The following is a 23239-nucleotide window of genomic DNA, read 5'->3' on the forward strand; positions in this document are numbered from 1 at the left end:
CAAGTTGTAAAACTAAAAGACTGGCTAAACGTGAAGTTAGTGCTCCACAGGTCCAGCAGGTGGAGCCAAGGATAGGCTGACGGTCAAGTCTTATGAGCTACTGGACACATTTAATTTGTTTGTGCCAAAGATACAATCACATGTGTAATATGTGCCTTTAAAAAGAACCTTTAAGGTGATATTTCACTTAGCACATTTTCACTTTAATGCACCGGGAAGGTCTAAAAGATATCATATCCTATTTATGATACATGAAACATAAATATGGGCAGTCCACCCACAAAATGATACAGCAGTCTATAAAGTCGCCCTTGAATACAAAGACTACTAGACCTATGGGGAATTTATGTGTGTTTTTTTGTTTGTTTGTGTGTGTGTGTGTGTGTGTGTGTGCGTGTGTGTGTGTGAGTGATCACAATTAGAATTGCAATATTTATAAACAATTGAATTGCGATGTTAACATATGGAGTAACATGAAGTCTAATAGTATGTTTTGCACGGTCCCTTTGCACTACACATACAATCTGTTGTCTATGTTCAACTGCCCACCTAATGGTTAATGCAAAAAATGACCCTAGTTGTTATTAATAACGTTATTTTTTGAATGATCCTATTTTTAAAATCTATGTGACTAGAGATCGGGACTGTAGCATGTCATAAAATGTTGAAGGAAAGAGAAAACATATCCACATGAGTGTCATAAACCTTGGGTACGTCTGCTCGGCAGTGCACGGCCGGGCGTGCCACGGCCATATTCCTACGTAAGATAGACAATTGCTATTTATAATGTTCGTTTTTCACTTACTGCATATGATAAGCATGTTATGCTCTGACAACTGACTTTACCCTCTCACTGACTTGGCAGACGAACCGATCACAGCCACGTCAACCCTAAAGTCCGCCTACAGTCATGATAATGCAGGCAGACAACAGAGACGTGTTATAATATCGGACAGACCTGAACTCGCGTCCCCACCTAGCGTCCTAATATCGGAAATCCTGCTGCTCGCTATCTTGGACCACATCATTATTTGGTGTAATACGCATGCGTACGGAGTCCTGTGAGTGATGGCGACATTCCAGCCTTTTATTCGCGGAGCAGGGTTGGATGAAAAGTATCTCGATAAAATTGGCAATTAAGCTAACGTTATCGGTACTTCGCAGCGTCGCTGTAGCTGGCTAGTTACTCCGATCTGTTTTAGTGCTAGCTAATGCGAGCGATCGCCGTTCAAAGCTCGAGAAAAGCACATCTTCATCTTGCTAACTATTAGCTAGGTAGCATTAGCTAGCTAACGCTAGCATGTCACATTTTGCCTTCTCTCACGTCTAGGTAGGTAGCTAGCAAGCTATCCATCTCAGGTGGTGCTGAAAGTAGCTTGTTATCCGATCTAGCTAACGTTAACATATTTTGGAAAAGTTGCAAAGGATTCATCCCTGTGTATCGGCGTGTCAGTCAAGACTGCAGCTGCTGTGCTGACTGAGTGAGTGAGTAGCTAACTATGTTGTTGGTAATAATTACTCTTTCTTGTAATGGTGACAGACTACAGTGTATTTACTGGAATGCTAACATCGCTCGCTAAGGGAATTCTAAACTCTACTCGCTTTCATTAATTAGCTGTAATGTGCGTCAGTTAGGTAACAGCTAGTTAGGACATAACGCTACACACACACACACACACCTGTAGAGTAAACATTTGTCTTTGCTGCGAGGCATCTCTGGCAATTAAGGGACGTTAGCACTGAACATGGAGCTTATCATCCATAGTCAGACATATTAAATATATTTGGTTAATGCCTATAATTGAATGACTTGGCAACGTTAACATTTGGTAACGTTTGTATACGCGGTCGAGATAGAGGGTTGCCAGTTAGCTAACTGGCTAACAGTTAACGTTAGCTGGCTAACAGTTAGGCGGATTGCCAAATCAAATGTTTTCGATAGTTTACGGTTACAAAGTGTGAGACAGGTGACGATAAGGAAACATTTCTCCAGATGTTGTAGTCGAGCTCTCACACTTAACGAAAGCATTCGAGGTTATACTAAAGTTAAAAGCTGAATGAAAGGTTTTAAAACTGAAAGAATAACGTGTTTCACTACTTCATACAATTGAAGTCTTGATATTTAATCCTCATCACCACAGTGTTTCTTACGCCTTTTAAATGTAAAATTACACATGGTACTGAGGGACAATCAATTAGCAAAAGCATTGCCTATAGATAGGTTAATAATTCTATCCATTCAAGGTGTTTCCCCTTCTATACGAAAACCGTAACTGAAAAACAGCTGTTCTCTGGTTATCAGTTGCTGTCTTAGCCACAGTCAAATATGATGCACAGTCAGGGCAAATACAGATGTTCCCACAATTTGGATGTAGAGGTAACTTTGGGCTTGCTGTAACAGCTGCAGTCCTTTTTCAGAGTTGCTATCGTTTCACCGGTAAAGTATTTAATAGGAGGCTGGTGTGATTTCTGATTGTTTGTCAGCAACTTGTGTAGCCACATAATTTCCTAGTGTTGGCATATGAGCGAAGATGTAGTGGCAGGTCAGGAGGCAGTGTCTTTGTGTTCGTCTTCTAACACAGGTAAGATGGTACTCATGCAGCCACTACAGATAATTGCAGGTAGCTCAGAGCTGGGCTATGCAATGTATATTTTATTCCCTAGTTCACCTCTATAAGATGGCTTCATGTTGAGAAAATGGCCCCTGAACCCTTGAATCCATATTTCCTCAGTGAGAGTACCATGTCACTTGCGTCGTCGTCATTAGTGTGAAAATGTGTGTGTGGCTGGGTGCATACTAAAAGTAGAGAACTGCCTGTGACCAGGGCTTCCCTTTGCGTCACTGCCCTCTCCTAGTCTCCTTCATTGACCTATAGGGTAACTGTGGTGAGCATATTCTTGGCTCTGATGGTAAACCTGAGTGTTGATAGATCTAATATTGTCTAGTGTTTCAGATCCCACCGGTGATTGCAGTGTTTGACTCATAGGCCTAATGACAGCAGAAGGAGCCTGCCATCATCTAAAGCCTAGTAATACTACGCTAATCTCATGTCGCTCCTCTACTGTAGCAGCAGTTCTCTCAAATCCAGTTCATTGACCATCACACTGTGAACTGACTTTGTTTAAGCTTAAGGAGGGGAGTGGCTAAAGCTAACAGATAAGCCAGATCACTGTGAGGTTTAGGAGCGCATGCGCTAGATTGTAATTAGGTTCAAGGACACATATTCCATTTCTCTCTTGGTGTTCTGCTGTTTTTGAGAGATTTTGTGTTACCCATGTAATCTTTTTAGTCACAAGTGGGACTGATGAGCCCTCAGTGTGGCCCATTGACTTTTTAGTCTTATTTAATTGCTGTGTCTTGGCAGCAATGGAGAGTATCGTCCCTGGATCCACTCATAGGGCTAGACGTGACATGAGCCTGTGTATAATCCCCCTAGCTTGATGTGCGCTTGATGATTGCTTGAACTTATTAAACACTAAACTGCCACCACGGTCAACTTTCTGAGATCTTTGTGTATTATGTGAAGGATGTGACAACACTTTGGACAACAAATGGGACTTCAGTCAGTGGTCCTGAGTAGTTTTTTCTGTGGGAGCCACTTTGAGCCTGGCTTGAGCATTTCTCTGGCTTAGTTGAAGGCAGTGACATTTTTCTATATTTCATATTTCATAATCTTCTTTATTGAATATTCCTTTCCTCTCATATGCGCCTTCCACTGAATACATTGTCTAAACACAATACAGACAAAATGCAGCCTGTATTATTACCTACCCTTTAAGAAGTTGTCTGTGATCATCTGTCATCTGACACACTTAGATTCCTTTCTTCTCACTTCATGAAAGAAGAAAATAAAGAAAGAAGCTTATTTTCAGTCCACTGATGGGATAATCTGGTCTATTGTGTTTGATGTAACAGAAAAAGGGCAACTGACGGTTACTTTGCATTCTGTTTTGTATCCATCCTGCTACTGAACATATTAGCTGCACAGATGGCAGGTGATGTACATGGCATGAGAAAATATCTCTTGCCTATTAATTGTGTGCTTTTTTTAAAACAAAAACTGTGTAGTGTATTTTAAATTGGGAGGAAGAGGGAGGCAAACATTTTTTTATTGTGAAAGCATTTTCAACAGAATTGCATGCTTTGTTGCCTTAAATTGTGTTTTGATACTAAATATTGAAAAAGCATATGTGTATTCATGGGGGGGAGCAGGATGTCTAAGGCAAAACAGTATTTAAATTGGATTTAAAGGTGAAACAAAACAAGTTTGAAATTGCATTGGCTACAAACATAAAACTAATTGTTTCCGTGTAGCCCAATGGAGTTGGTCAATAAGCAATTAGCCTAAATGAGCCAAAACAATGAACTCAAAAGCTATTTTGTTTGAGGGGAAAAATGGAACAGCATTAAGATAAAGTTTCTCAAAGCAACAACATTTATCCAAAGAATCACATAAAACCTTCCAACCCTTAACGAAGCATGAGCACATACATGCACACAGATTTCCTACAAACCTACTATTCATAATGGTTTACTGGGCTACAAGTAAGTAAACCTTTATTTATATAGCACCTTTCAAATCAGTGAGGTACAAAGTGCTTCACAACATTAAAATCATAGAATCAGAAAACAACAAGGGTACAAAGTGCGTCGGATTCAATACAAACAATATGCAGTGGAGCCACAAATAAAAGTATAATGACATAATACACAAGAAATTTAAGAAAAGGCCAGTGAAAATAAATGAGTTATAAGATGTAGGAACACTTGTCTTATCGTGTGCACAGCTCAATATCCTTTAGACCCCGTTTGTGTTTTCAATGCAGTTCTCTGGCTCATAGTTCAGAACATACTTCAGTGTTTCCCGTAGGATTTTTTCCAGCAGCAATGTGTGCACACGGATGTGTTTTGCAGGAGTTCTCAGGTTTAGGCCTCTCACACACACACACTCATGCGCCTGTGTCCAAAATGGAACGAACTGACTACAATAATGTATTTATAATAACAAAATAATAACGTATTTGTAATAACAAACAGATCACTTTCTATGAAACCAATGAAGTGGAACATAAAGAGCAAATGAGAAAACTCTTTTTTTCAGTGGCAGACTGCACTCAGGAAGTGAGCTTTTAATCTTGTGGAGTTTTTAAGAAAGCACGTAAGCAAGCCCATCTGAAAATTGAAACGAAAAGGATGAATACGTTATTTCGCAGCACCTCGATTGGTGACAATAGCCTAGCCAGACGCTCTCGATTGCTGATAATCTCTCCTTCTCTAGCAAGCTGTTTCGAGTGAGCTACTGTGTAATGTTACCTCAGCTGATGTGGCACGCCAGCTGGCTTCCCGCTGTTTACGCGAACCATACAAGTTCCATCAAAGCGGGGCGTCCAAAAAGACAGCGTTACAAACAATACAGCAAGAGATTCTGACGGCCCCTGAAACATCTATTCAGTGTATTGACTTGATCTGTATCCACCAAGGTGTTTGCTACTTCTTTTAGGAATTGATGTAAGTATAGAGATTGATGTGAGCTCATTATCCCACCACAGTTGCAGTGTAAGGTAGGCTACAACCTTATGTAGGCTATGAACAGCACCGCGGTTTCTGCTGTCAAATTATCCCTGATTGAGTCAGTTTAACACACAAAGCACAGTGTGCTATATTTGGCTGGACGCATCACAATAATTCTGTTGTTTGATGTCTTTTTAAACGAGCAGGAGTTGTCAGCAGGAGTTAACGTTCAAAGCAAAAGTAAAAGAAACCCGGGCAGCACAAACCCAGCTGTCATTCATGAGTTTATGAGCAATGGCTTTCAAAAGACCAATGTTTTACTGATTGTAGGGTAGAGGAATTGTTCAATTGTGCCTGCAAATTAAAGTGGGTCGGTGGTAATGTAGGTTTCAAACAAACTGGTAGGGGAAACTATGTAGGGGAAACATTGTTGGCATCTTCATTCATACATTCATTCATTCATTCATTTTCTCTACCTGCTTAAATCTTATTGTCAGGATCAACAAGAAAAATCTCAGCAAGAGATTATAGCATGGCAATGTTGGCAGAAATGTTGATCATAAACACAAAATATACGAGTATCAAATATCAAACAATTTATATAGCCGGTTGTCAAGTTTCAAAATAGTAGTGTTGAACTGATGTGTGCTTAGAAATCTCAGGTATTTTGTTGGACCATAATAAACGTTCCCAGTGGTAAATCTAGAGATTAATACTTGCAAAAGTATCCATAGAAATTGAAACACAGTCAAATGTATGACATATTTTCTAATTTTATATATCATTATTGGTAGAATTTCTCTTATGTGGCTCATGTGGCCAGTACTTAGCATAGGCCTAATTACTTGGCTAGAAGACTATTTACTCATGATGATGTTGCTGCAGATCTTTGTGATATTGTTTGTGCAGTAACACTGATCGCTGTGTGTTTGTTGCAGGAGTTCCTCTTCAGTGGTGTGAATGAGGGAGACATGGCAGACCACACCCCACCTCTGGAGTCCGGCCAGCTTCTCAGCCCTGAACTCCCAATCCTGGCCTCACCACCGCCCCCTGCCATGGTCAACGGGGAGGGCCCCCAACAGGTACCTTCAGACCCCTCTGCCCCTGGCTCTCTCCTCCATTAGTCACGCTTGCTGCATTAAGACTGTTATGCCCAACATTTCCTTTCAACAAACTACTTTGTAATTAGTGTTGAGAGGATTTGTTAGAGGTAGTGCACCTAGCCTGTTTTGTCTGTTGTGGGTCTTAAAAGTGTGCAGCTGCTGAACTGGGTTATGTTTTGTGTTAAACTGCATGTGGCTAAGCCTATAATGAAGAAAATGAACTCAGAATTCCAAGTGTTGGCTGTTTTGAACTTGACTAGAGATTTGGCAAAAATATCAACGAGGGGTGCACCGGGTTAATCGGCCTACTATTGGTATTGGCCAATGAGAGTAAAAATTCTCATAATCGGTCATCAGCCAATGGTTTAAAAATTACAGATTGTTCCCCCCTATTGTTAGCCTCGCAAGCCAGATATTTCTCGCAGTGTCAAAGAACACAATCTGCATTGCAAAAGATGGAAAATGCACACCTCACTTGATAGTGGTGATCAGTAGGGCTGTCACTGTAACAAAAAATCTAATTCAATTTAAAAAAAAAAAAAAAAAATTGTGTCAAAAATGTCTATTTTTAAGGCTAAATGTCCAGTGGCCGATAGTTATTTGTTGCACATGTTTTTCTGTCTATCCATAGGGGCATAAGCGGATAGAGACTCAAATTAAATTCGAATTCTATTTGGTCCTTAACAGAGACTAGTACATGGTAGAAGAATATAGATCCTTTCACCCTTTTGTCAGATGAAAAGTACTTTAAGAGTACTTTAAAAAGCCGGCTTTTTTGCGGTATACGTTGTTATGACGTGTTTCACAATGTCACGAAGATAACTAATCAGAAACTACCATGTGCCGTCACATATATTTACTTACTTACTAGCTGAGAGGCTTGGACTAGCCTGTGCCTGGCCGTAGAAACAGACCAACACAGGCATTTATATTGGATATTTCATATTTATTTAAAAAATTGAATTTCCCCGTTCATTTTTGAAACTCGTGTTGGTATGCAAATTCCAATGTAAATTCGACTTCAATTTAAACTCCCCATGAAATGAACTCCCATTACTTTTACTTCCTGGAAAACAGAGTATTTTTAATGGTGACCAGGAGGTGTAAATAAAAATTCCAACCAATAAAACAATCACAGATTTTCGAACACACCCCACCCCCACCTCCCACATCAAATCAAGGAAATAAAGATGCTGTTTCAAGGTGTGGCTTTAAGTGACAGCCCTAGTGATCAGTGCATGGTCAAATTGGAGATACTGTCTGGTTTGACTATCATGGCTATTTCAACAATACACCATAGTGATGAGGCTACCAAAAGTGTTTCTAAACTTAAAAAAGGAAACATAACACTAGACGTCACTTTGCAAGTCAAATCAGATTTGCAGAACCTGTCAAAAATAATCTCGGACTGATATATTGTCCATATTGTAAAGCCCTATGTTTTATGTTGTTACATTCAGATTGCCTACAGACTAATTTCGACATAATGTTGAACCAATGTAACTTACCAGCCTCTTGTGAAACCTGATGCCTTCGGAGGCTTGCTTCAGATGCAAAACAAAATATTCAAAAATGATTCTCACTCAGAACAGAGTACTGAAAGAGAATACTGAAAGAACCTCAACCGGATTTGCTGTCATCATTTCATCATTTCGGCAGTTCATTGCAAGTATTTCTGAGGCAACAGGTGGTTGTTGATTATGAACCACGTCTCTCTCGATCTCCATCTTGATAACGGGCTTCGCTGTATGAGTAAAGGATATGGGGTGATGTTCCCCTTCATCTCCCTTCAGTATCAGACTGAGATTGAGTGGCTCTGACAAGCCTGGGTGATTTCCCTGTCATTTTGATGGTCATCAGTTCGATTTGCTTAGGTTTCCGTGACTTCCTAGGGGATAGCATGTAACCTAGAGCGATATCTTTTCCATCATTTCCTCAGTCTTATTCAGTTTGTCCACATAAGACTTGCTAATATTAGCACTGCCCTATGAACACGCCTCTCCAGCCATCTTGTCGTTTTCCACAGTGGAAAAACCCTTGCCTGAATCGGGCTTTGTTCACGTAGAGATCAAATTTTGCTTGTTTTGTTGGGCTGCGAGGGTGTTGTTCTCTTGGAATTCAGTTACCTTACCACCTCCCACCATGGTTACCTGATTACTTATACACATCCTATGTCGAGGCTTACGGTGTGCTATAAGAGCTGGAGAAGTACACTGCTATTATTCCTGGCTTACATCATTACCACCCTGCTGCTCAGACCAATTTGAGACACTGCGTGTTCATGATGGTTAAAATGCACTGAAATGTGTTCTCATGAGGAGAAATAACAAGTATCAGAGATAGCACAGAGCAGTTGTTGTGTTTCTCTAGCCACAGCGTGATCATTTTGTCCTCACATTGTTTGCGATTCTGATTGTTGTGTATTTCATTAACCTTTCAGTTAACTGGCATTGAATGAAATGCTTTCTCTGATTAAAGGGAGCTAGGTTTTTACTGCCCTCTGGAAAGCAGATATGGCACTGGAGATGTGATGTGATTCATTTCGTAGCCTCAGAGTTAGAATACTGATCACCTGTGAAGCCAAAAAAAAAAAAACCCTGACATCAGTGATCCCTTTTTTGCAGTATTCGATGTAGGTCTTTTCAAGGATTTTTACTGTGGCCTTTACTGTGAGTGAGATGTAGCTTACGTGTTTGTACGTCTGGGGAGGTGTGTAAATATCATGACAGCTGGAGAGTGAGGAGCAGGAACCACTGGAGGGGTCTGGCCCTGACAGAGCGAGGCAGGACTGTGGTGACAGTGAAGAGGATTCACAGCGATGGCTGACCCCTCTGTCTCTGACCTTTTAGTTGGAGAGGCTGCAAGGACACCTCATTCTTTGTTCTTGGTTTCTTTTTCCCAGTCTCGGCTTGGTATTAACGCTCTGTTGGACCAATTAGTCTGAGTCAGAGAGGAAGCTGTTGTCTAGGGGTCATTACCTGAGATGATTCCTTTTTAGAGATGACTTGGGCTCTGCTATGATTCACTGCTTCCATCCATTTAAGCACCCCCCAACTTTTTCCTGCTCCTGCCTTTTTTGGTTGTTAACTAAATTGGTAACTGATGATTCAGTCCGTTTCTGTTAATGTTTAAGCCTAACTAATGGTTTATGTACATAGCTGTTTTCTCTACTGGTAGGTGTGTACATGTTCCACTTTTTTTTTCAATGCTCTTTTTCACTAGACCTGACATTTAATGCTTTTGTGTTCTTTGTGCTTGTGTTTTCATGCACCTTTGTTATTTTTAATGTTTTTTTGTTCTCTGTGTTTGTGGCTTTGTAAACCTGACAGTGTATGTATTGAGTGATAAAACCACAATGAGAAACATTTGACAAATTGTTCCTAGGAATGAATCGTTTGCTATTATTTTCCAAAATATTCTCAGAGTATCAGTATCACTATCTGGCACGGCCTCCTTGCTGTGCAGTTTCTCTGTGAGAAACCCCTACATAAGAATCATCCAACCAATCAGGGAAACTCATGCCTGTTTGCACACTGTTTCGAGTCAGTATGGTTGAAGGGAGGGGCTGTCGAGGGATGGGTTAGAAAAAGCAGTGGATGGAGGAGGAGGTAGCTTGTCTTTTGGTTGTTGTTTATTATTTCAGCTAAATTCTAACATTGTTTTGTACATTTTTTTCTAAACATGATCATGTCAGTTTTAAATCTGCTACGACTAGAGCCGAGATTGAAAGAGCAAACGTCGGTGTTTGCTCTGGTCGAGTGAGAGGAGCACTTTGCATAAACCAGTAAGTTCACAAATTGAGCAGAGCAGACAGCCATGAGTGTGTGGTCTGCTTGTGGCTGCGTGCCATGCGTGGGCTAATGTTACAGTGGGATAGTAAAGCCTCGCTCCCGACTCCCCCCGTTGACGTCTTTAGTGCTGGCCTTGTATGTCATAGCCAGACACAGGAGACAGGGCCTTGGACATGAGCCCCTCACAGGTTGCCACTGGGTTCGAGATTGTGTGGCAAAAATGTAACCCACTCTACATGTCTCCTGGCCAGCCACTGAATCATCCAAGGACGCTCAGAAGACGGGGGAGAGCCCACAACCCCCGTTTGTCAGCTAGTGTGAGGAGGTGGACAGTGCATGACTCAACAGTGTTTAGGACACTTATCCTACCAAATCAGCTAGGCCGACCTTACAGTTAGAGGTGCATCGATACCAATTTTTCTACTGCTTTATTAAGTAGATGAACAAGCAGAACAAGCTCTGATCTAGGACATAGGAGATAGCAGTCGGTCAGTAAGCGTTTTGAATCTTTATTTCTGGGTTAGATTTGGACTTAGGCTGTTGTCAGGCTTTGTTGTGACTGAGCACTTCCTGGCTTCACTCTCTTTTTGATAGGTGGGTCAGCTGACGCGGGTCACGCCCTCTATCTGTTGCTTTGTTGTGGAAATCTGAAAGGGGCGGGATTTTCACTAAACTCTTAAAAAGAGAGATTGAACTGAGCTCAAAGCAGAACAAGCTCTGATCTAGGACATAGGAGATAGCAGTCTGTCAGTAAGTGTTTTGAATCTTTGTTTCTGGGTTAGATTTGGACTTAGGCTGTTGTCAGGCTTTGTTGTGGCTGAGCACTTCCTGGTTTCACTCTCTGAGTTTCGATACGCCCTCTATCTGTTGCTTTATTGTGGAAATCTGAAAGGGGCGGGATTTTCACTAAACTCTTAAGGCCCTGGCACACCAAACCGACATCAAAGAACCAGCGGCGACGAAGGCCGACTGTTGCGTCGCCTCACGTCGCCTGTGTCTGGTCCAAAAAGTTGCACTTGAACACACCGCAAAGACTACAGCCAACGGCCAACTAGCACGTACGTTCTGCGCCTGCGTGAGGGGAAATAACTCTCCATACCATATGTCTGATAAGAAGTTGCAAATGGCACTGGCGTTGTCAGCCCTTGGTCTTTTGGTTGTGGAAGAAGAAAGGAAGAGGCGGAGGCGAAAAATAAGGAGAAACCGCACTAAATGGGTGAAATCATGGATACTCCAGCGACAGGCTCAAGGGGCTTTCCCGAACCTGTGTCGAGAGCTGGAGATAAATGAAAGGAATTTATCAGTCCAATCATCCAGAGGCAAAACACGAACTACCAATCAGAGTGATCTCTCTCACCGATGGCCTCCGCCGCCGATTCAACATGCTCAGTCGGCCGAAAAGACACCGACAGGGGTCCGATTAGTGCCAACGGTGCGGGACACACCGCAAAAACTAGGGACACAGGCGCTTACCGACGGCCCGACATTGGCCGACGGCCGACCGTTGGCCTGGTGTGTCAGGGCCTTTAAAAAGAGAGATTGAACTGAGCTCCAAAGCAGAAGGTGTTCAGCCGTGGTAACGAGCTGTGACTGGGCACAGCTGTGGCATTTCCTGGTATTTAAACACGTAAGCTGCGCTGTAGCGTCAGCAGAAGCGTCAGCCCTTGTATGTCAGTCCTTCTTGGGTAAAGACCTTCGAGTCTACCTGTGCGAGCCCACTGAGCAAGGGCACTGATAAGTTACTCTTATCTACTATTTACTCTCTTGGCCTGCCTTCTCACTCACCATGTGCTACCAATATATCCCTGTCATCCAGGGCAACCGAAAAAAGCGCATCAGTCATAAAAGACAATCCTGAGAACCTCTACTCTCTCAGAAAAGCCTCAGCTACTTCCTCCGCTTTTTCCTTTGGCTTATGGAATTGTCAGTCTGCTGTAAATAAAACAGAATTTATCCAAGCACTGGCAAACCTATCTGACATTCAGGTACTAGCCCTGACGGAAACCTGGATCCGTCCAGAAAACACAGCCACACCAGCTGCGCTTTCAGCTGACTCTACTTTCTCCCACACACCTCGTTCCGTTCATTTCCAAAGACTGGAATTCACTAAGCTTTCTCCTCTAAGCAATAACTCATCCTTTGAATACCATGCAATCATGGTCACCGTTCCTGTTAAACTATTTGTGGTCGTCATATACCGCCCACCAGGGCTACTGGGGAACTTTTAGTTGAACTGGACATGCTACTCTCAGCCATTCCTGAAGATGGCACCCCACTGATTGTCATGGGGGACATCAATATCCATCTTGACAAACCCCAAGCGGCTGACTTCCTTTCACTTCAGTCCTCATTTGACCTCAAACAGGTCTCCACTGCTCCTACACACAAAGCGGGCAATACGCTCGATCTGATTGTGACTCGAAACTGCTCCCCGAAACTGCTCACCCACGACCCCACAGTCTCGGCACGGATATCGGCATGCCTCGCCGATATCTCGGCATGGATGAAGGAACGCCACCTTCAGCTTAACCTGTCAAAGACTGAGGTCCTTGTCATCCCAGCCACTCCCTCTGTACAACAACAGATCAGTATCCAGCTTGAATCAGCTCAGCTCATTCCTGCAAAGTCTGCCAGAAACTTGGGTGTCATGATTGATGACCAACTAACCTTTGAGGAGCATGTGGCTTCTGTTGCTCAGTCATGCCGATTTGCCCTGTACAACATCAGGAAGATCAGACCCTACCTGAACATGCAGCACAACTCCTAGTACAGGCGCTTGTAATATCACGCCTTGACTACTGCAACTCCTTACTGGCAGGGCTCCCAGCATGTACGCTCAAACCTCTGCAGATGATCCAGAACGCGGTGGCACGTCTGGTCTTCAACCAGCCCAAAAGAGCACGTCACTCCGCTGTTCATATCCCTCCACTGGCTCCCAGTTGCTGCCCGCATCAAATTTAAGTCCTTGATGCTTGCCTACAAAGCAGCGACCAAAACGGCTCCTACCTACCTGAACTCCCTCATTCAGGTCTACGCTCACTACGCTCTGCCAAGGAACGGCGCCTGGTGCTGCCACCACAACAAGGCCCTAAGTCTCTAGCCAGACTCTTCTCTTCTGTGGTTCCTCGGTGGTGGAACAAGTTACCAAACTCCATTCGATCCGCAGAGTCCCTCTCAATCTTTAAGAAAAGGCTAAAGACCCAGCTCTTTAGCGAACACCTTCTCACCTGATGGACTGCGTAATCCAAAAAAATTAAAAAATTAAAAATCTTTATCTGCCTCTGTGCACTGCCTCGTAGCACCTATGTCCTGTTGGACCAGAACTTATCTTTATGGCACTTATTCTCGTTGTTCTCTCCTGACTAGATCCTTGCTTGTGTTGTATTAAAACCTCATATGTACGTCGCTTTGGATAAAAGCGTCTGCCAAATGGGAAATTGTAAACTGTAAATTGTAGATGGGTCGAAATTAATACCGAGCCGAGTACCACTCAATTAACATTCATTCATGCCACCTAGTGTTGGCCTATTATAAAACAATTACAGGAAGAAGTGTTTCATTTAATCAAAATATGGACTAAAAATGTGTAACAGTCCTCAATCAAAATAAAATAATAATAATAATATTAATAAGTGTAATAACAATATTTAATTAATAACAATAATAATAATAATGATAATAATAATAATACAATAAAAATTTAGCAGAATGTTCTTTTTCACAAATGGCATTTCAGCATTTTCATGTTTGAGCCAGCCAGAATACAAAATGCCTTCTGGTCAAAACTTCAGAATAAAACCGTTATTACTGAACACATGTTGCAGTTTCTTGAGTAATACAAAGCACATAAGTGAATATATTTATGGGGGACTGTATAGTGAATGAAAATATTGTTGTTTCCCCCCCAAAAAAAAAATCCTGTTCACACCATATATTTATACCAACTTTACTTAATTATTCTTTATATTTTTATACTTTTATTGTGAAGATAGAAACACCTCACTTCGGTATTATTCTAACCGTCTCTCTTTTTGTTTGAAAAAAATAAATCATGATTATATACCTCCATTTTACATTTTCAAAGCTCATTTAATTTTGGATACATGCTTGTCAAATGAATACAGCTGTCAGTGGAGTTTTTCAGTGAGGCACTTCTTTGTAAGGGAAAACAGAATTAATATTTTTAAGGTCCATATTACTCACTGTTCAATCTGATCAAGATTATAGGCCCTTTTCACATCGTCATGGTAACAGCTTCTGCGTTGAGAAACCGGTGCATTACAACTTCCTGTTGCCAGCTCTGGCCTTCACTAAGTCACTCCACAACCTGCCCAAAATTAACATTGGTGAAGCACAAAGACTCACTGACCTGTTTTCATTGACTCCTGAATCTAAACTACAGAAAGGCTACAAGTTCTTAACGTAAAGTTCCCTCTTCCATTATGAAGGTGAGTTTTAGCTTCAGTTTCTCCTCGTCTGCTGTCATCTCTTAATAATAATAATAATAGTGTAATACATTTTATTTGTATAGCGCTTTTAAATTCTCAAAGACGCTTTACATAGTAAACGAGTCAGTGAATAAGACAGAGAATCAAACATTTAGAATAGGGAGAAAGAAAAGAGCAGTCATCACCTCATTTGCATAACGCTATTACATTATGTATCTAGTGCTAGTAACATTACAGTTTTGTTGTCTTTGTTGGATTGGTTTGTCACAGTTGCCACAGGAAGTTGTGATGCACCGGTTTCTCAACATGGAAGCTGTTACCATGACGATGTGAAAAGGGCCTATTAAAGATGAACCTTGGAGTTTTGGCCACTAGTAGAGCTAGTGGGCAGTGGGTCCCTGTACATCAACAAGAACGTGGTTAACCCTACAGTGCCTTCAGAAAATATTCATGAAATCCAGATGTGCCAAGCCGATAGAGACATATCCATCATTCATAGACATATGTGTCTGTAATGGCTGCCAAAACTGTTTCTATAAAGTATTGACTCAGGGGTTGAATACTTATTTCTCTATTTGATTTTCAATAAAATAGCAAGTATTTATGGGGTATTTTGTGTAGATTGTTGGCAGTTATACAACAGTTAGTTGTTAGTTAGGAGTGCTGATATACAGTATAACAGCACTGGGACGCTGTACTGTATGTATCACTCCGCTTCACAGGTGTTCTAATGTAACCTTGATTAGGCTGCGTTCACACATAGCGTTTTTTTGTGTGGAGAAAGCTCTGCCTGGAGCTTCTTGTGAGGAGAAATAAAAAGCGGATCATGACAACGTCATCTGACGTTAGCTGAGTAGCTGGCAAGCTAACCAGCTGGTTAGCACTTCTAGACAATACAGTGTTGTGCAACAAACAAATGCTTACCAGATATTCCCAGTACACGTCCACACAAAACTCTAACTTCATTCACACCTAGTAGCGACAGCGCAAATATGGATACATTTGACCTTAATTTGAACGGTCGGCTGAGGTGAAAGATTGGGAAGAAAGTACGCTGAAATCGTCTGTGCTAACCTAAAAGTAGCTAGCTAGCTTGCAGTCGGGAAACAGTTTACCTGTTGCTTGGCAACACTTGGTAGTGCAGTGATGTAAATAGGTGCACGTCCTGCATCTCTGACGCGTTAAAATCCGAAAGGACGCAGTAAACTCACTATCGATGCGTCCAGAAAATAGTCTCAATCATCGCGGGAGAGACTTAATGCCCTTGCTGGGCCTGCATCCAATGCTACTTTCGCCGCACAGATTTCATTTCAACAAGGCTACAAACTTGGTAATTGGTAAATAAACTCACGTGGATGCTGTATTCACTCATGTCGATGATGACCCGATGATGCTTTACCGTCCAGGGGACGCGCCGTGTTGAAAAAAAAAAAATCCACCGGCTGCGATTTTCTCACCGTCTGCGCATATATCTCGCGCATATCTCCCGTTTTGTTCAGTCTCAATGAGTGAAAGGAAAACGTTTTAAAATGCCACCAAAGAAAAAGATCAAACATATTGCTGGCCAACAAACTATTGCAGGTAGGGATATACCCGAATCCGAATCCGTTATTCGGGAAAGCACAGATAGGCTAATGCGATGGAAGCAGATATTTCTTCTACCCGAAGTTGCTCGTTATTATTCGGGGGGGAAAAAGCCATGATTGACATGTCTGTGCGTCAGCCACTATGTTTCTTCAAATCGATTCATATCATTGTGGATGGCCACAAGATAAAAATGCCCATTCTGTTTGCAACATAGGACTTTGATTTCACTAACTAGTCGTTTCATTTACTACACATTAGAGGTCTGCAACCCGACCCGAACCCGACGGGACCCGAGACTGTAACGCGCTTGGTCGTGTCTTAGCTTACATTAGCTTTGTGCTTGTTAGCTTTAGGGAAGTAGGCTAACGTTACTCCTGGATAGCATGACAGAGCGAGACGACGTCAGTATTGGGTAGACTGGGAGTAGTTGGTAGTAGCCTACTCAACCTGTTGCTGTAACTCAGTCTCAGTAAAAAAGCGCCACCCAGTGACTTCATCTGTAACTGCAACCAAACAATGTTCCAAAAGCATAGTAGGCATATTTGCGACTGTTACAACTGTATGTCGGGGTCGGGTCGGGCTCGGTTGTTTTTTTTTTCATGCATGGAAAAAAGCACAATGTTTTATGCTCCTCGCTTTCTCCTGAAGCGCTGTGTCACACAGGCTGCTGGGCACACACAGCCCCCCTGCGTCTCTCTCGCTCTCTCGCTCTCTCTCTCTCTCTCGCTCTCTCGCTCTCTCTCTCTCTCTCTCTCGCTCTCTCTCTCTCTCTCTCTCTTTCTCTATTCAATTCAAAGGGGCTGTATTGGCATGGGAAACATACGTTTACATTGCCAAAGCAAGTGTGAAATAAAAACAAAAAATGTACGTACAATTAAAGATATACTAGAATAAAGAAATGTGTAACCACAGCTGTGTAACATTGCAACATTGCAATCAAATATATAAGTAGGAGTAGGTAAAATTAAGTCAACATACATGAATATAACCATAATTATAACCATATAACATCAAACACAAGTTTAACACTACAATTTGTCAAAAAACACAAATTTTATTGGGGACCCACTCAATTTCCCCGGGACCCACTCAAATTACCACCTGTGGGTCCCGGGGACTCACTACATTGAAAAACTATTTACATCACTGGTAGTGGAATCCTGAGGGAACTGGTTTTGTTGGCGGAGACAAATAACAGACAATCATCTGTTGTCTCAAATTACCATTACTTGATGAATAGCTTTGTTTATACAACTGTTGTATAAAAGCACAACCGAATCACAGCCATGCTGATATACAGTACAACAGCACTCCCTCTCGTGTAATATTGCTTAAATATCAAGTACCTTTTATTATGCTTTTCCTTTTTTCCATTTCACAAACAACAAAAACAATCTCACAAACATACAAACAAAGGCCAACATGCAAGATATAAATTCCACGTTGTCAACAGATTCTTAGCAACACAAATTCCTAGGAGACAATAAAAAAATAATACATGAAGCACAATCACTCAGTTATATCTTGTTTTGTTGAATTTCTCTGTTGCAGTCCGCCATTCTTTTTTAATACAACAGCTGCAAGCCATCATCTGTAGATGATGTTATAGCCTGAACTGTCATTCTTTTGTCCTGTTGCAGATAGATATATTATTTGCAAATTTCCATATCTGTGTCCATGTGACTTAATTTGTTGTTTGACAGATATATTAATTTAATCCATTAAATTAGTTGTCAACAGTCTACACTAAATACCCCACAATGTCAAAGTGAAAACGTGTTGACAAATATATTAATTTAATCCATTTTGAATTCAGGCTGCAACGCCACAAAATGCAGAAAAAGTCAAGGAGGGTGGAAGGCTCTGTATATTGGAATATTTGAATTTTTGTAATGGCAACCCTTTAATTCCTCTGCTCCCTGCACAACTTCAGACAAACACACAGAATCACATTCTCTGATTTCCTCTGTACAACAACATAAAAACAAAGCCATCACATTACTGCAGTCTTCTCAAATCCGAGGCATATCCAAAGTTTGAGGGAGTATTTTATTAGTAAGAATCAGTCTGTGGTTTGCATTAACTTGAAAATCACAAATTATGATAAAATGGAATTGTGACCCTCAGAATCTAATTTGAATCCAATCGTGAGGTTCCTGTTTATTTCCGCCTCTAAAGGCCATGAGACGAGGGCGTGTTATTATAAAATACTTGACAAAAAAAAAGTTATGGCCACTCCAAGAGGCAGATCGTAACTTACATATGGTGAGTGCAGCATATTAATCTCCTCTTTAGATCTCACCTACTGGTGTTCCACTTCTCTGCCTCTGGTGAACTAAGCAATGTTTCCATAGAGATTCTGTCTCTCTAGTGTAGGCAAGCATATATGTAACTTAACACCTAGTAAAGAAGCAAATTACTGCTCCCTTTTTTGTTGCTTGGAAAATGGTTTCAGAGGGTCTAACTGCTGCTCTTTGTGGTTGTACTCACCTCTACCCATTGTTAATTGTAAAAGAGTGTTTGGATTAGTGTAAAGAAGGAAGCCCTTTTCTGGTGTCATACTGTTTATGAAAGAGTGATGCTATGATTACTTTCAGAAAATGAGCTGCGTATTTGATGATAAATGCATTACCCTAGCGTAGTGAAAAGGTACCAATGCTTAGTTTTACATCTATGTGCTTTTCAGTGACATTTGTAGTCAAGGCCAATATTTGAAATGCCTTTTTTTTAAATACTAAATTAAAATCTACTAAAGTCCTGGTGTTGCTTGGCAGTGGTACATGCAAGCTTGAGGAAATCATTCTTTAGCTGCGTATATCCTTAGGGAGTAGGACTGGATTTCAGCATTGAAATGTTTCTTACTGTATTATCCCTAGTCAAATTTAGGCTAATCTATTTTGGTTAGGGTCGGGCGATTGTGTACATTCTCCTGTCAATCAATTGTCATCAAGTATAACACCGATTCCCGATGTAGGCTATTCGTCCATGTTAGGGGACAAAGACCGATAAACACACACACACACACAGTAGGCATGATGACTTGAATTGTACCGTAGCTTTTAAATGGGCAAAGGAAAGGACATTTTTAACATTTAAAGTTATTATACAAGTCCTCCAGTCAAGTAAAAAAAGTGAACAAGTATGAGGTGGCGGGGCATTCCCAGTGGGAAGCAGTGGTACAAGACAGTCAAATTGGAGAAAACCACCTGGAAAATGTCATCTGTGTTTAAGCACTAAATACATTTTAAGTCAACTGGAGTTTAATTTTTGTCCCTGTGTGTACTTCCACATTTGAGTGTCAGCGTTGTATTTTACTTCAAAACACTGCGCACAAGAAACTTTCTCGTTTCTTGTGCGTTTCTCGTGCGCAGTAGATAGTTTCTCATGTCTGGTGCGCACGAGATAGCTTCCTGTGCATTACGGATTCTGAAAGCTCAAGACCCCATGTTTTCAAAACAGTATAACATTCATATCTTCTATAAATAGACTTCATCTTCCATTGCAATTTTTCGTAACTACGCCACGGGGTCCCGGTACCGGGACCTTCGGGTAGAACTGGCTAATAAAATATACCAGTAAAAACAGGGAGGAAGGCAGTGCATGTCATTTGCATTGGAATGAAGGAACTAATTCTAGGTAGTACTTGCTGACAGAGCAACATTTTAGACACACTATGCTGACATAATGGCTTTAACGTTAGCTTAAGTTGTAACAATTAACTTTAATTAAACGATGTGATGGCGTCTCCCAAAATATGCTCCTCATTGGTCAAAATGTCACTTTTGTCTAGCAGATGTCGCGACTAGATCCTGTGTTCAACTGGGCTTTAATTGGTCCCAATGAAAATAAACTCATAAATAATAGAGTTTGGGATTTTTTAGGGCTTTGCAGTTGCGGCGGGGTGTTCTTTTGTCAAGGCAGCTACCTGTGCTTGTCAAGAGCTGCGGGGAACCCCAAGAGACCTGCGCTGGGCAACATTTTAAATAACCAAGGTAATTTAAATCGTCAAAATATCTGCAAGGAATTTCCACCGGCGATGAATTCAGTGTATCGCAAATCCCTGGTGTATTCATCCGATTGCCCAACCCTACTTCACTGCTGTTTCACATGGACAGAAACTTGAACAGTTTGTCCCATCCCCTACTATGCGACGTCACACCAATGTAGCCTACAGCTCTGTAGAGTAAGGGGGGGAAAAATGGAAAAAGGTGACTGTGATGGGATTATTTGGACATCTGCGTACATTGTCTGGTTTGCAGTTGAGAGCACTACGAAAATAGAAAGCTCATTTGGATGTAAGAGCTTATCGGTGGGTGACTGTTCCTCAACTCTAGGAAATATGCATGCTGCCAAAAAATTTAAAATGAATGGAAACATGAAAGCTAATTAACATAGTACATAGTAAGCAGATGGAAAATACTGTGAGACACAGGTAGTAGGACGTACTCGGATGTTATTCGTGGACTAGCTGGTTTGATAATGCTCTGTGTTTCCACTGATAAATATTCTTGTATAATAGACTCTCTGCCCTTTGGCTTTCCACTGCGTACATATTAAGTGATATTTACAAGCGCTTGCTACAGCATGAACACCTCTCGGAAATATTTTCTCCTGTCTTGCGACGTATCCAGGGGATCCAGGAGAGTGGATCACCAAATTGCCCTGAATTACCATTGCACAAGTAAGCTTGTGCCATCAGCTTCAGGGAGACTGCATTAGTTCCTGGCTGGGTCAGATGCTGGCAGGATCGTCCCTATGTCACTTGGCTCCTGTTTCCTGTCCAGCCAGCTGCTATGCCACATCAGCGCACAGTAAACAATTAAGAGGAACAAATAGTGAGAAACCTGAACCCTGAGTCACCAACGAGCGAGAAACGTCAGAGCTAATAGCCATGAACGCACAGAGCAGGCCCATTCTCCTGGGCAATAAAAGACGGCAGCGGCAGTGTGCGCTAATCAATCCACTCTCTCTTTGCATAGGCCATATACATGAACCCAACCTCGTACAATGATGCGAACAAAACAGATTTTTTTTTTTTACTTTTGAACAAGTTGTTCTGTTAATCTTTGGCACTGCGTCTGATTTTCATCGTCACTGTTCCCTTAACGCAAGGTTTCTTCCATCCGGTGCTCTGTTAAAAACATCATCCCTGTTGTGAATGTGACCAGGAAACCATTGCACATTACAGTGCTTAGTCATCTGTGTGAAACGTAACCTTTGCAGTATCCATTGCAGAGTCCATGCACTTCCAAATGAAGTCATCATACAGTTGGTCTGTAATGGTGGTTACACTTTGAATGATCAAAGCTTTTTTTCCATCCTATGACCAGTTTCTAAACTAAGCTATGGCTGTATGAAATCTGTATTATTATCTCTCAAATTCAGTCTTTTTTTGTAGGTAGTTGCAATATATCATAGAACAGACTACACCACTCAATTCTGAGGATTTTCCACTATATAAGCCCAGCAACTTGTGACATTTTGTTAGGAGTACTACTGTATGTAGTCATAGCTAGCTGATGTCCACCCACTGAGTGTCCACCTCTGCAGTGGCACCGGGGGCTTGGGGCAGAACCTTCAACTTGAATGTGTTTTACAGTAGTATTGTACAGCAGCTGCTAAATTCTTCAAAGTTGAGGTCTGAGGGATCTGAGAGCTCGGTGCGTACGTAGATAAGGTTGGCTTTGACTGACTGTTGCCTCAAGCAAGTTCTGTTATCAGAGGAAGCACTTCACTGATCTATGAATCTGTGAACCTTTGGTTTTACACATCTTTTTTTAGTACAGGTATCTCAAGTGACTTGTGGATTTTCTTTTCCCTTGATCCCATCTGAATGAAACTTAACCAGTCAAAAGTACGCATAAAAACAGTTTTTGCTATAGCTTTTGACTTTTTTGTTTGTAAAACAAGGCAATTATTTCATGAAATGTGCTCCTTAGAACAGTTTTTGTTTACATGTATTAATGTTGAGCTTAAATTAAAGTAGGAAAACTGGCAAGTCAATAAAGTGATCATCAAGATGGCAGAAATGACTCAACTATCAGTTGATCATAGTTATATTCCATTGGCCAGCTTTAGTTATTGGTTGTATTGTTTCTCTATTGTGGTGGTTTTTAGGTTTTTTTTTATGTGAAGAGTACTGGCTATGGAAAAAGAGGACAATAAACTATCTTGGTTAACATAATTAAACTAGAAAATGGTAATCAGACTAACTAGACTAGTCAGTGCTACTGACTTGGTATTTGTTTGCTTATGTGGGCACTGACAATGCGAATACTGAACTATTTTATTCAACCATTCAACTTCAGCCGAAATGCGCTATGGTACGGTAAGTTATTTATTTTTTTGTAATTTCCAGCACGAACTGTTCAATCTTCAGCGGTGGTGACATGTTATTTACCTTGTTCTGGGTGCTTTTCTTCAGCTTTTTCATTTTATAGTTTAGTGTCAAATTTTATTAATTTTTGTGGAGGGGTTTTTAAATATCTATTGCAGCTGTATAAATGACAGAGAGGGTTTGTTAACGTGGCACTCGGTGATCAAGTGATCAGCACCGTTGCTTTAAGGAATGATGTATTTTAGAGGTGAATGAATGAGGACAGATGTTACAGAAGCAGTGAATACTTGCAAGCTCTCTATTGTGTTTCTGCACAATAAGTGTCTCTGTTTTGACTGTCAGTGGGCTGGTTTGTGATCTTTGAGATGAGAAGACAGAACTCAAGGCTGCAATTGTCGCCAGCGCTGGAGCTCTGCAATTGAACTCCTACCACCTCATCTCCTCTCACATCGATCGGAGTA

At 41.3% G+C, this 23239-nt stretch overlaps 1 protein-coding gene across 2 annotated transcripts in view; it reads left to right on the forward strand.

Moving 5' to 3' along the window:
• Positions 1-1076: 1076 nt before the first annotated feature.
• The window catches only part of fndc3a (fibronectin type III domain containing 3A), a 60388-nt gene continuing 38225 nt past the window's right edge, over positions 1077-23239 (forward strand). Inside the window, exons 1-2 of one of the 2 annotated variants that reach the window (XM_071917496.2) lie at positions 1077-1485; positions 6451-6594. In XM_071917496.2, the coding sequence (XP_071773597.2) occupies positions 6484-6594 (111 nt within the window). In that variant the 5' untranslated portion in view covers positions 1077-1485; positions 6451-6483. The remainder of the gene's footprint in view (positions 1486-6450; positions 6595-23239) is intronic. The other variant, XM_071917497.2, reaches the window with a different exon arrangement.

The sequence above is a fragment of the Centroberyx gerrardi genome, chromosome 6, assembly GCF_048128805.1.
Source record: "Centroberyx gerrardi isolate f3 chromosome 6, fCenGer3.hap1.cur.20231027, whole genome shotgun sequence".
NCBI lineage: Eukaryota > Metazoa > Chordata > Actinopteri > Beryciformes > Berycidae > Centroberyx > Centroberyx gerrardi.